At 44.4% G+C, this 13,176-nt stretch overlaps 7 protein-coding genes across 7 annotated transcripts; 3 read left to right on the top strand and 4 right to left on the bottom strand.

Moving 5' to 3' along the window:
- Positions 1–606: 606 nt before the first annotated feature.
- On the top strand, positions 607–2,215 carry V8C40DRAFT_256348 (BAR domain-containing family protein). The gene is made up of 6 exons (XM_083218257.1): positions 607–742; positions 802–883; positions 953–1,035; positions 1,096–1,696; positions 1,759–1,890; positions 1,958–2,215. Exons 1-6 carry the CDS (start codon positions 711–713, stop codon positions 1,988–1,990), a joined length of 963 nt encoding a protein of 320 aa, XP_083068812.1. The 5' UTR covers positions 607–710; the 3' UTR covers positions 1,991–2,215.
- V8C40DRAFT_116248 (uncharacterized protein) lies at positions 2,041–3,463 on the top strand. The gene has a single exon (XM_083210860.1). The coding sequence runs from the start codon at positions 2,340–2,342 to the stop codon at positions 3,345–3,347; it is 1,008 nt and encodes a 335-aa protein (XP_083068811.1). The 5' UTR covers positions 2,041–2,339; the 3' UTR covers positions 3,348–3,463.
- V8C40DRAFT_256344 (WD40-repeat-containing domain protein) lies at positions 3,194–5,909 on the bottom strand. The gene is made up of 10 exons (XM_083218256.1): positions 5,543–5,909; positions 5,454–5,493; positions 5,300–5,376; positions 5,135–5,212; positions 4,958–5,083; positions 4,874–4,894; positions 4,657–4,818; positions 4,540–4,599; positions 4,382–4,482; positions 3,194–4,330 (listed from the first exon to the last, which is right to left on the bottom strand). Exons 1-10 carry the CDS (start codon positions 5,603–5,605, stop codon positions 3,580–3,582), a joined length of 1,479 nt encoding a protein of 492 aa, XP_083068810.1. The 5' UTR covers positions 5,606–5,909; the 3' UTR covers positions 3,194–3,579.
- An 87-nt stretch (positions 5,910–5,996) lies between these two features.
- On the bottom strand, positions 5,997–9,144 carry V8C40DRAFT_256342 (ATP-binding mismatch repair protein). Its single transcript, XM_083218255.1, has 3 exons — positions 9,088–9,144; positions 8,939–9,035; positions 5,997–8,876 (listed from the first exon to the last, which is right to left on the bottom strand). The coding sequence occupies exons 1-3, from the start codon at positions 9,118–9,120 to the stop codon at positions 6,130–6,132; spliced, it is 2,877 nt and encodes a 958-aa protein (XP_083068809.1). The 5' UTR covers positions 9,121–9,144; the 3' UTR covers positions 5,997–6,129.
- A 169-nt stretch (positions 9,145–9,313) lies between these two features.
- V8C40DRAFT_256338 (ETC complex I subunit conserved region-domain-containing protein) lies at positions 9,314–10,524 on the bottom strand. The gene is made up of 3 exons (XM_083218254.1): positions 9,810–10,524; positions 9,651–9,755; positions 9,314–9,580 (listed from the first exon to the last, which is right to left on the bottom strand). The coding sequence occupies exons 1-3, from the start codon at positions 10,316–10,318 to the stop codon at positions 9,514–9,516; spliced, it is 681 nt and encodes a 226-aa protein (XP_083068808.1). The 5' UTR covers positions 10,319–10,524; the 3' UTR covers positions 9,314–9,513.
- A 429-nt stretch (positions 10,525–10,953) lies between these two features.
- Positions 10,954–11,311, top strand: V8C40DRAFT_270196 (H(+)-transporting V0 sector ATPase subunit e; the record flags this gene model as incomplete). Its single annotated transcript, XM_083220163.1, has 3 exons — positions 10,954–10,964; positions 11,032–11,115; positions 11,173–11,311. The coding sequence occupies 3 exons, from the start codon at positions 10,954–10,956 to the stop codon at positions 11,309–11,311; spliced, it is 234 nt and encodes a 77-aa protein (XP_083068807.1).
- A 199-nt stretch (positions 11,312–11,510) lies between these two features.
- Positions 11,511–12,946, bottom strand: V8C40DRAFT_256335 (sterol homeostasis protein ARV1). The gene is made up of 4 exons (XM_083218253.1): positions 12,484–12,946; positions 12,372–12,425; positions 12,140–12,296; positions 11,511–12,083 (listed from the first exon to the last, which is right to left on the bottom strand). The coding sequence occupies exons 1-4, from the start codon at positions 12,670–12,672 to the stop codon at positions 11,620–11,622; spliced, it is 864 nt and encodes a 287-aa protein (XP_083068806.1). The 5' UTR covers positions 12,673–12,946; the 3' UTR covers positions 11,511–11,619.
- Positions 12,947–13,176: the final 230 nt, after the last annotated feature.

Here is a 13,176-nt window from a genome sequence, read left to right as displayed (position 1 = left end):
TTTAAAATAATAATTTATATTACTATATTAAGCTTAATATTAATAATAAAGTTAAGGGTATTTTATAAACTTACCTTTAGTTAAAGAAATATAATATTAGTTTTTTAAAGTCTTTAGCTTATATAATATATATAAAATAAATTATTTTTATATATATGTTTTTAAAATTATAAATATTATAAATTAAAAATTAATAATTAATTTTATATTTAATTTTATTAATATAAAAAAAATAGCTTTTTATAATTTTATTAATAATTTAAAAAAATTTATTAAAGTTTTTATATATTAATATTAATTATAATAATTATAAATAAAAAGTTAATATTAAAAAATATTTTTAATTTAATTTTTTATTTTTTAAATAATTTATTTTTTATATTTTAAATTTTTTTTTATTTATAATTAATTTACTTATAATTAATTTTTTTTATTATCTTTTTTATAATTTTTTTTATATTTTAATATTTAAAATAATATTTATTATTTATTTTATTAGATTTTTTTCTAATATTTTCCTATTCTTTTAATTTAATTATACTTTAACCTTAGTAAATTAATACTTAAATTTTTAATATAGTATAAAGTGTGGGGTAGTAAACTAATTATACTTCTGAAACCCCAGAAGTGGAATATCACAAGCTTCAGTCTATGTTACACCTTCGCAATAAGCACTCACCTCACATATACACGGGAGAACTATATTCAAGATGGATTTCTCTAAATTCAGCAAGGGTTTCTCGTAAGTCACCCTCTGCGAAGGAGCTGTTGAGCAATATTTAACATGTACGACTTTGGCAGTGATTTCAGTGCGCAGATTACTCCGTTTGCGTCGCGGACCTTCCAGTTTACCAAGGAGCAGTTGGGCCAAGCAGATGATCGAGTATGTGATTCACAAAGCCAACATTATCGCACAACATGGAAATGTGACACTGATGGTCTGTTGCCATAGACTGAGCTTCCTGCCGACTACATCGACCTTGAGAAAAAGGTCGATGCGCTGAAACAAGCCCACCAGAAGATGCTTGCGGTGACGTCTGTTGCTCAAACCGCGCCCGGAGGGGTAATGCTTGGCTAACATGGAGAATTGAGCAGTTCGCAATATACCAACGAAGCCTATGACTATCCTCCCAACATCAAGGAGACATTTCAAGATCTTGGCCGAACTGTGAGTGAGAAGGTCAGTCTTCTATCTTCGGCCACATCTACTGCAGAGGCCCAAGCAGCTCTCGTGGCTCCAGCATCTGCGAAGCCGCAACCGAAGACTTTCAACCATGCCATCTCTCGTGCAAGCTTATCCAGCAGCCAGCTCCTGCACCAGCACCACACTGGTGCTGGCGAAGATCCTCTGGCAACGGCTCTCGAGAAATATGCACTTGCTATGGAACGAGTGGGCGACGCGCGCCTTGCTCAGGATTCACAAATTCAAAGCCGGTTCCTAGCAGGATGGAACACGACCCTCAATACCAATCTTACCTTTGCGGCGCGTGCTAGAAAGAATGTTGAAAATTCAAGATTGACCCTCGATGCTGTCAAAGCTCGTGTAAAGGGAACAACCTTCAAACTTGGCGGCGGCCACGCCCGAGCTGATCGCCCCGACGAAGCAGAGCTCAGCGCTGATGCTCAAGAAGAAATCGAGAAAGCAGAGGACGAGTTCGTGACCCAGACCGAGGAAGCGGTTGGTGTGATGAAAAACGTATGTGTATTTGTTCCCCAGTGCCAGAACACTCGCGGAAGCTAATGATCGTGCATCTATAGGTTTTGGACACCCCTGAACCACTTCGTAACCTCGCCGAACTTGTTGCTGCCCAAATGGAATATCACAAGAAGGCATACGAGATTCTAAGTGAACTCGCTCCGGTCCTCGAGACCCTGCAGACGGAGCAAGAAGTAGGCAGTACCTCTAAATTTTCAGCACTATGATAAGGAGCTGGCTGACATTGAGGGCGTTTATTAGGCCAGCTACCGAAGAAATCGTGATATGGCTTGAGGAATATCTAATGCTTTAGTTGCGTGATGCAAATAGGATTTTCAACTAGTTCGATGAATGCCGCGTAATATATACCATGCCTGTTAGTTCTGAAGCTTGAACACGACCCAATTATGAATAAAAAGGTGCGATAAGATGTCAGATATGGGTGAAAATGAAAGTCACTTGAATTTGTGGCGTATAAATTCCTCATGAGATGGGGCGTGCAGCTTTCTAGTACTATGTGGAATTTGTAATTCTCCACAACTTTATTTTCACCTCTCAATTCGCATCATAGTAAAAAACCTAAATAACTAGGCAAGGAGAAGAAATACAGAGGAAGAAAGAAGAAAAAAGACAAATACCATTCATGAATTTCGAAAAACCTCTATATGGGAGTGAAGGCACATCTCACGCTCGATTTTCTCGCAGTTTTAACCATTCACGTAGCGATGTTCAGTTCGTTGTTGCTGGTGTCTCGGAAGCAGATGAAAATCCAAGATCATCAGTGAAACAATTCCCGCACCGTGGGCTAGAAGATCTGGAGAAGCAAGAGAGGAAATACCAGTCTGAGTCTGAGAATGGAAAGCAGAAATCGAGACTCCGGGAGGATGATCGCAAGGGCCATCTGGACGTCCTATTACGCGCGACTGAGCAATTCCTAGCTCAAGGGGAGATCGCGAAAGCAGCGAAAGCATTTGGAATCGTTCTCCAACTGAGGCCTCGGGCTGAAGCCATCGACATTCGTCTCCACCATCTTTGGGCCATTGGTTCGGAGATCCTGATGCGGCAGAGAGAGCAGCTGAAGGAGATTGACGAGCAGCTATTCACTGGTAGCAATGGAACTCAAAAGGTCGCACCACGATGGGGTTCTTCCAGCAACATGAGCGAGCTTAAGTCGTACTTTGAGATATTGATTCGTCAATACGCATACGATCATAAAATGCCACACAAGGTCTCAGCAATCGACTTCTGGCTGGCCCTGCTTAGCTGTGAGTTAAGCACCATCTACGCAGAGCATCTGAGGGGTATCGCTCTTCTGGAGGCTGAAACGAGACTTCAACAACATGGGGACTCTGCACATCATGATACTGTTCCGTCGTCGTCACCAAATACGAATGAGTCTCTTGGTGGACGATCTGATTTTGAGATCGTGGACTCTGGGCTGCATTATGAGACGAAAATGGACTGGGCGAACCAAAGAGAAGCAATTTGCCAACGCACCCTCTCTCGCCTACGAGATATCAACCAAAGGACGGAGAAATTAGTCGACCAATTGCCTTACTCCAAAAACGAGAGCTTTCAACAGTTGAGAGAGATAACGTCACTTCTCTCTATTGACTTGAGTTTACTAAATTCCAGCACCTCGAGGCCATAGCACCATAACCCGTGTCAAGTCTTTGGACCTGGCCTAGACCACTATGGTTAATAGGCCTTGCATTATAATTCTTCTTCTTCCTCTTCTCTACGGCTTTTGGAATGCTGGGTATGATAACTCTGCCTTCTCTTTAAGAGAGACACGAATGAGAAACCCGTGGATGCAACTATGGGCAGCAATGCAAGACGTTGGAGGAGACCGCCTTATCTGCTTCCCTTCCTACTTCGCGGCTTCATTTCTGAGCCCAGCGCTGCAGCAATAAAGCTGTGTTTGAGCTCCCAACTACGACGCACCAGTCCCCTCCTGGACTCCAAGATGCCTGTCTGCCCACAAAATTGGCCGAAGATGACTCCATCTTATGGTGTCGTAGCGGCTCGTGCGTGTCATCCATGCTATACTTGGTCGCCCAGGATTCCAATGTCTCCGGGCTGAACTCCTGGGAATCTGTATGGTTTACATATACTGGAGTTGATGAATCTCGCTCACTGCCGGCTGCACGAGGCTTACTTGGCGGATCTGCTTTTGCCCGCGGGATAACGGGCTTCTGCCAACTAGGAAGCTGTATCGGTTTGCTTTTGTCCGTATGATTTGCTAGCGACGACATGATATCGCGGTGGGCAGTCAGTCGCTTCAAGTCCCAGAAAAAAATGTTGCCCGCTGCATTACAAAATGCAAGCACCGGATTCTGGTTGGGCACATGATGGAGCTTGAAGCGCATGAAAAACTGAGGGCCGCAGTTCGGAGTGTGGAATGCCAATAGTCGTGTATATTGGACTGGGCATTGAGGGGACGTTAGGGGAACGAAAGCAGACCGTGTAAGCCGTCCAGGATCTTCGTAATTCGTTGGGAGCACATTTTGCGGCGTTGGAGCAGTACTCTGGGGTGGTAGAGGATCATCTGAGGAGAATCCTTCGATCTTCCACAGGACAATCACGTTATCGTGACAAGCTCTAGATAGGATGAGATCTCCATAAAATGAGACACTATAGAACAATTAACACTGCTATAATATTTTGGCTCTTTGATTGTCTCACCAATCGACAATGCCGCTGTGCACTGCTGAAGTTGAAAAATGAGGATAATGAACCTGCAGGGGCGTATCAATAGGTTCATTGGGGAGATCAGGAATGGTCCACTGCATTATAACATGGATTAGTATTGTCCAGCAAAGTTGGGCAGACCGCCTTCATACCAGGTTTATAATCTGGTCGTGACCACCTGACAAAAGATAGCGGCCAGTTTCGTGGAAAGCCTATGAAGTATCAGTTTCTAGGAAGCCTTGAGATAGGGCTATGGTGAAGCATCTTACCACACTGAGCAGATTCCAAGAGTGACCTTCTCCGGCGAGAATGCATAAACATGGTTGGCTCCTATGTTTTTCTTCCACGCTCCATATCCGTACACTTGTGTCGTCTGAAGCTGAAGCGATGATGTATGGGTTGACAGGGGATGTGGCTAAATCATTAACGTCCTGTGTTTCGAGTGAGTTCATGAGGCCTAAGGTGAAGAAATGAGAGAAGACGAACCCCGCCATGGCCAACAAAGCACTATAAGATGAAACCTTTCAGTTCAAGTCCGATATATCGCGTCCTAACAGTTGCGGTGCCTACCTCAACCAACCGGCCATCAACTACGTCGTATATCTTAACCTTGGCATCAACGCCGCCGATGCAGATATACGGCCTGCCATTTACGGCATCCATAGTCCAAGTACAACAGCAACTGGCAGCCTCATCCTATAGCTAGTTTAGTTATATTCACTTTGTGATAGAGGACGCGTTACTCACGTCATCGTCTCTTATGACATTGATTACATGACAAGGATTGATATCGCCTGTGTCTTTTGTGAGTCGGCATATAACAACCTAAAGCATTGCGTTAGGAAACGAATACTGTTATATTGCTTGGTGATGAGTGACGCGGTTGTTTGACAAGCTTTCCGTAGCACTTACATGCTTTTTGCTGATAGCAGCAAAGACAGGTTCATGGTCTAGGGGCTGGTAAGGGCAGAATTTGACGTCAAAGAATTCTATCCATTGTGTTTGCGGTTAGTCTTTCATCAATCACGGGTAAGATATAGCTTCGGTAGCGGAATTGGATGCTTGCCTGCGATATTATCATCACTGCCGAGGAATCTGGTGTCATTCTGCAGCTGTGTTAGCGATGAGCGACGCGTATGAGTGGTTGATACTCACCTCTAGGGAGAAGGAAGTTCGCAGTTTGGGGAGCTCAAAGTTCACATCATCGATGCTAGCCATCCCGCCTAGTGGTTTTCTTCAATGTCGTCAAAATTAGAGTGGTATGGCATGAATTTCAATCTGGGTTGAAGCACTGAAGTGTCGCTAAATGAATTCTGCCCCACATCAATTTTGTCAGCAAAATTTAACAGCAATTGAAGTGAGGTGAAGTCAGATCGCGATTTTAATCTGCAGAGAGTCGATAAAATGCACTGGAAGCAAATAGTAGCAAAATCTACCCAGGAAAATTGCTATTTGGGTAACTTTAATACACTGAAAATACCGCGCTATGCACAAAGCGTAATTATTCATAGAGCACTTCATCCACCCGAGACAAAGACTTGAAACAGAAATGAAATCAATGGGCATCATCATAAGCGAGCCGTTTGTATTATTATGACAAGCAATGATTATCGGCTATTCCCAAAATATTGGACAATGAATATATGAAGAGGCGCTTATGTTATATTAAGGAATATATATGTGTTTGTGAGAGTATTATATGGCGAGATGGATCTATCCAATGATTCTTGTGAAAACAGTCATCAGCTTGCTTCTCTCACATAGTCTTGCCAGGTTGTAATTGAATCAGTTTGCAAGTCGCGCTCCCATCCTACCCCGCTCCATGCCTGCAGTCGACTCAAGTGTCGTATTGTTGGGCGTCCATGAGGGCAATTCCAGGGCTTATCCAGCTCTCCCATGTGGTTAACAAGAGAATACATCTGGCTTCTCGTCAAGGCTTTACCAATCATAATGCTGCTTCGACATGCCCTCATCGCGAACATCTTTTGAACCTTCGAAGGGCGAGGGATGTACGAAGACTCGGCCGATTTGTCGCCTAAAAGAGATATCAATTCTTCCAAATCATCTAGTTTGAATGTGACTTCGCGGCTGAGGGGTAACGAAGTCAACAGGCATCGTGATCCCACAGGGAAACGCCCTGTTATATCAGTGTCTACTTTGAAACCATTCGCACTTAGAGCGGTTGAATTCTCCAGGATTATCTCCTCTTCAAGAGCTGTCAGCTGAAGTCTCATGGGATGCACAAGGCGCTGTGATTGGATCTCAGTGGTATTCTGAAGCCTTTCGTAGTTGTACTTCTCATCAGACGCATGCTGGTCGATGATGAAAAGTTCATCATGCTTTCCCTCGCTTCCAGAGCCCAGATGACTGGCAGGCTTAACGGCTATGATAAACCCGAGATTGAACTGGCCGATAATCCTCATTTTGGAGAAATCACCCTTTGAAATAATAAGAGGGAGTCTAGATTCTGCATCGCTGGCATCGATTCGCTCTACAGAAGAGGTATTGTGCGCCGAAGAACCAGATTGAGAAGTATGACGACGAGGACGCCTATTATGGAGTAGTCGGAGCTTTCTCTTCTCTACATGTAAGTTCTGTATGCAACACGCCGTAATGTCTTTTCGCCGCACGGGTTTGGGGGGCTGTATTCTGGACTCTGCGAGAAGAGTTCTTGTATTGTCGCTTCTGATCGGGGAATCACCGCCTGTGGGTAAAAGTGTGGGTTTGACATGCTGAATATCGGGCTCCGTTTCTAGAGACTGCTCATCATGTTGAGATTGCCCAGAAGAAGTATCATCGTTGATGGCTCTAGTATTCCTTTGTATCCGTGTAGGTCGTTGAATGTCAGGTTCGCTATCTGATTCATGAATTCCTGGACGAAGAATTTCCTTTGCTTCGTCTTGTTTTGGTGACATGGGACGTGACATTCCTGTCTCGGGAGATTTGGATTCATCCTCCACATCTGCAGCTTTGGTTGGGCTTTTTACGTCTCGCGAAGGAGTTACTACCTCGCGTAGGTCTTTAACGCCAGCATCCTCTACAGAAATATCGGGGGTAACAGGACTGGAAGAGCCGGAAACTTGTGCTCGGACGTTGTAATCAGGATCATGCGATCCCTGACGTTGGCTTAAGGCTGCATTGGCACTCGAAATTGTTGACGACTCCTTACGTGCAGGGGAGTGGTTCACCAATATGGTCCTTAGACGAGGGGTTGCTGGGGCGGTTTTCTCTGGAGAAGATGTTATGACTCTGCTTATCACTGGTTCGATATTGCCGTTTAGGTGCAGTTTCTCCTTCTCATTACGTTGCGACCTCGTCTTCATCAATCGCGATGCCGGGGCAAATCCATCATCCGGTTCTGACACTTCGCTGTCTGCGCCGGAGCTGAGTTTGTTATCCTCGTAACTGAGGCTTTGTTCTACCTGGGGTGTAGAATGAGATGTAGATGGTGGCCTGTCGAAAAGTCGAGGGAGTTGTCCAGGCTTAGTACCTTTGCCATGAGAAGCCTGCAGTTTCACATTCTGAGTTGATGCCGCAATTGATATACTATCTTCATGGGTATCAAACAACTCAGACAAGGAGGTACGAAGAGTATCCAGGAGGTTGTTTTGATCGTGCAGTAGAATGGACCGCTTATCAGGGCTGACGTTCACGTCGTATAGCATAGTATCTAGTTGTACATCGGCGAAAATGAAGGGCGACTGTGAGTTGTTATATGATCGATAAACTTCGTTGAAGGCTTTGGCCAATTGAGGCAGTGAGCAGGGTCGACCATTGACAAAAAACATTTGTCGATCAGGGGTCTGTCTACCCTCCCCATGAGCAGGTTTTGAGACATGGCCAACAATGCGAACATCATGACTATTAGAAGCTGATTTGTCGCTGGAGCGGGTACCCGAGGGCTTGAGTTCCAGGTGAAGATCGAGAGGTATCAACGCTGCTAGAGTTTTGGCACCAAAGATATTGATAATGTTATCACGGGTAGTCGCGTTGCCTTTCGTGGAAAAGAGTAATATGCGTTTCCCTTTTGTAGGTTGTTGAGATACGGAGAATTTCACGTTCGTCAGGATACACGCATACTGGTTAAGTAGAGCTATGACCTTGTGCCACTCCCTCTTGATATTACGGTCAAGTTCTCGGCGTCGGACAGGCAAATTGTGAAATAAGTTTTCGACTGCGACAGTTGTCCCTCGCTGGGCTGCAACGACGGTTGTGCTATCCAGCTCTCCTGACTGGTGAAAAGTTAACCTGGAACCTTTAGGAGCTTCTTCCTCTTGGCACGTCGTCACCGTTAGAATTGACAAGGCGCATAACGATGCCAAAGCCTCTCCACGAAAGCCAAAAGTCTGCAGTGACTCTATATCAGAATAGGAAGAAAGCTTTGATGTGTAGTGCTTGAGAGCGACAGAGCTATAGTTTGCCGGCGAGATTCCGGATCCATTGTCTTGAACTTCAATTGAATCAAGTCCTTGGTTTTTGAAACGAACGTCTTTATTACAAGTCAGTCGAGAGACAGGGTCAAGCATCATTACGACCAATTGGCACACCAACCTATGATTGTTGCCCCAGAGTCGACGCTGTTCTCGACCAGCTCTTTAACTACGGAACATAGGTCAACAATGACCTGGCCGGATTGGATTTGATGGACCTAATAGCCAAATATTAGCTGGACATTTGCATATAGAACTTGAAGAGCTTACGCTGCGGCCATCGATTTGTTTGATCGTGGCCATAAATTCCACAGATGTAGGTGTGAGAGCACCAAAGATATGTTGGAACAGAGAAGCAGCGTGAATGACGGCACAGGATAAATAGGTCCTAGCGCTTCTGGCCAGTAGCATCACGTTTGTACCCACAATAATTAGCTGTCAGTATAAAGCTAATAATACAGACTATATTTGATATAATTAATTGACTGAATTATTGAGTTTAAATAATATTATTAATAAAATACCAGTGGTTTAGATCTATCATAACAGTTGAGTATAAGTTCATTTGATATTCAAATAATAATAATTCGGACTTGGGGTCATATTTAACAAGGTAATCAGCAATAGTGATATAGTGTATTGTACTAGAATTTTGAATTATTTATCAAGAAACTATAAAGGATATAGCTCCGTATTTCATGACGATTGTCGCTCAAAATATGTCCATTGCCCTTGAGCAGGCTTTTCATCCAGATTTTCCCAGCTGTGACCAGTGTCAGCAATGACAAGAACTTTGCATGTCAAAAGAAAGGTATTGCCTTCGAAATACTTACACTTGTGCCTGTTCCATAGTCTCAATTAGTTGTAGTTCGCCCTCCGCCACCTGGATGACCTCTTCAATGAGACCAGCACCCAGTTGTTGCTCAAGCTCCTTGACCCTGTCTCACTTGTTAGTTGTCTGGTGAATATTTGCATCATGGCTTTAGGCTCACTGTTCAGCCGTAAGCTGGGGCTCATCCTCCCACTGCAGCTTTTCGTCGTTGATGTTTTGATGCTCCGCGGCGTCAATGATCGGATCGTTGCTGCCCACTTGACTCTCGCCATTCCATTCCTGCGACCGAACGTCTCCGGTATCATGCTCAATGCCAACGACAAAGACACGATTGCCAAACTTATAAGTCCTAGCACCACTACCATCGATCCGATCACTGGCAGCCTCGAATTGGTGGGGGTATTTTCGCATCAGCTCCTTCGCCTTCACACTCCACTCCTCATATCCTGGCGGAACGATCTTTTCGACAAGACCCATGCGATGCTTGGTCGTCGCCTCGACGGATTGGCGGTAGAGAGATGTTTCGGGTATGGATTGCAGCCTGTTCAGTGTTGCGCCGTACAGGTATAACAGAGTAGACCGGGGTGTTTTGTGAGTCCATAGTCCTGTGAGTCCGGTAGGCGTACCGGGCTCGAGATAGCTGGCGAGAGCTCGAAATGTCGGCCGCATTTTGGCGAATGTCAATTGTGAGCCAATGTGAGGCAGTGCGCAATTGAACCTTGGTTTCGCTATTCTACTGAACCGCGGGGAGAAGTTTGAGTGTAAATCCAGCTGGTCCCAGAGAAGACCCACAATAACCACTCAACACCCGGAACTGAACGGAGTAGCGGCATATTATTACACAGTCCCAATCCATGTAACTAAACAGTCATGATAAGCCCCTTTAAATGGAAATGTAAATGAAATAGCAATAATAAGCGATACTTTAGATATATAATGTATATAACTTTTTTCTTTAAAAACATATTTTAAATAGCAACAATATTATAATTATATATAATACTATATATTCCTAAGTTAATATTTATCATTAATTTTATACTATTATTTCTCTATGTATTTCTAAGTATTCGTTTATTAAAGATTGGTATCTTTTTCATAAATAGCTCTCTTTCAGGATTAGCGCCCTTTTTCGCTTACCTACTAGATGACGCGCCTCGATCGGCGTCTAGAATTACAGTGCGCGATCTAAGCTCGAGGTATCCTTAGTAGTGTTCTGGGGTGTAGCTTCGTACTTGTAGGACTCGTTCTCCATCAACAAAGCAGTCGTCCTCGGATCTATCCTGTGATCACGATTCAGCAAAATGGCTCAAGGGTAAGACTTACTGGTGATGATGCAGAAAGAACCGGGCTAACACAATGTGCGCATTGTTTGTCTACAGATATTCCATTGTAATCGGCCTCGTGGTCATCGTTGCGTTGAGCGCGGCGGCCTGGTTTTTGTCACCCAAAGGCGAGAATCAAGTGTCAGTCTGTTCCGCCCGTTCGCGAATCCTACTATGCTAACAGTTTGTGTTTAATAGTTTATGGCGGTCATCTCTGATTCTGGCCATCGTCAGCTGCTATCTCATGTGGCTAATCACTTTCCTCGCTCAACTCCATCCACTGATTGCACCACGACGAAGCGACTTGCGAGAGGAATTCCTGGGACATAGTAACTAGAGTTGATTGCTGGCTATGACAAGCGTAGCCTCAGGCGTATCGGGAAGACTGGCGTTAGGGGTTTTACTTCGTTCACATCATCTTGTATTGCTATCGAGTTTCTCACTGGGAGTCACCTTCCTCACCTGCAAGCCATCATTGATTACAGTGTACAAATAGGTGCCGGAGTAGCTTGAGACCAGTCTATCTTATGGAAATATCGAAATTTGATAGTACAGGCCTGTGCCTACGCGGTTAATAAGATAGCAACATGGTATATGCAATGTTAGTTCGGTTAATATACATTGATTTGGTTGTCAGGAATCACTTTATCCTACAGCTAAACGGCCAGCCCAGTCCCTGATATACTTCACCAGGGCCCAAAGAGCTTTGCCATCTGCAGCAACGCTGCTGTCACCAATGGAATCTACATCGCCCAGTCCAGCAGATATTAATATCAGCTGGCCCACAGCCCAGCGCACAGATGCGCCGGCAATTGCTAAGAAGCAGGCAACATAGTATTTGCAGTCAAGTAGAATCCGTAGTGCTTCTACGTTATTTGCCACGACAGCCCAACCTAGGGACCTTGCGGCCGCGGGCACATCATATTCCCAGATGACCATCAAAATTGGAAATAGTTTGGTCGAGGACGATACAAGCAAGGCTGTCGATACTGAATTCGGGCGACTGTACCGCGGCATCAAGCCTGTGATATTTAGCGGCGAGAGGTGGGATGATGTAAAAAATCGGATGCTCAGATGGAAAGCGATTGTGGACAAGGCGCACAGGACCACTACAATAGCAGTGTTAGTCGACGGCGTAATGAAGACGAAGATACAGAATACTGACAAAAGAACATGTACTGAATCACAATCGGCTGTTGCGCGAGCGGTCCTAATCTACTCTCGCCAGGGCTAGACGATGGAATGGTTTGTTTCTCTATGCGCGCCCATGTCAAGTAGACATCGAATAACAGGAGCAACACCCCCAAACGGATGATAGAAGGCTGTTGAAGATATTAGCATGCGGGCATGCTGATAAATGTAGCAGGCGAAGGAGGGAGGTGGAGTGGTTAACATACGTCGAAGCGATCGCCATCCCGCATCAAGGTGTTGTGCAGCAAATGGCGATAGACCTATAGGGATTCGTTCAGAGATGAGGTATACCATGAAACACGGCCCGAATCACAGTACCTGGGGTTTGATGAGGACCAAATCGATAAAGAGCACAACAAAGTCATGCTCTACATATTTATCACAGAAATGGCCACATTTTCGGCAGACAGTGAGGCGAATCAAGTGCCCGTTGGACTTATCATCAGCTCCAGAATATTGCGTCCACAGAGTTTTGACAGGATACCGGCACTCTATACAGATAGGCATTGGTATGGCGAGAAGTCGCGTAGCTTCGACATGGGATAGTTGATTCGCGGTGTGTTGCTCCGTGTCGTATGCCGGTTTGCGTTTACATGGGCGTCTAATCGGATTGGCGATATTCGGGTTGAGGTGCCAGTGCTAAGATAGTCGGTACTTTGTGCCTGGACTCTGCGCCTGTATCGGTGCGATTAGCAGCTTAAACTGTATTTAGTAGCAACCTACCTTGCTGCTTGCGGATACCGATATCATAGTCTAATTTGCCTCACGTAATCAGCATAACATGCTTGTTTGTTTTGTAATAATTGTTAAGATAAGAGTTGTATTGAAAATTGTATCAACTTTAATAGTATTATTAAGTAGTCAATCATACATAATAGCAGCCTTTTTGGTGAGTTATGCTCATTATCTTTGAAGAAAGATGCGGAAATAAAGAGAGAACGGAATAAATAGCCTAGATCTTACCCAGCCTCTCTTTACATTAGTGTGCATGTCGATTTCTAAAATGACGCG

The sequence above is a fragment of the Trichoderma camerunense genome (assembly GCF_050948025.1).
Source record: "Trichoderma camerunense strain CBS 138272 chromosome Unknown V8C40scaffold_21, whole genome shotgun sequence".
NCBI classification, from domain to species: domain Eukaryota; kingdom Fungi; phylum Ascomycota; class Sordariomycetes; order Hypocreales; family Hypocreaceae; genus Trichoderma; species Trichoderma camerunense.
Note: the sequence above shows the minus strand (reverse complement) of the source record. Positions and strands in the feature narration are given on the sequence as shown.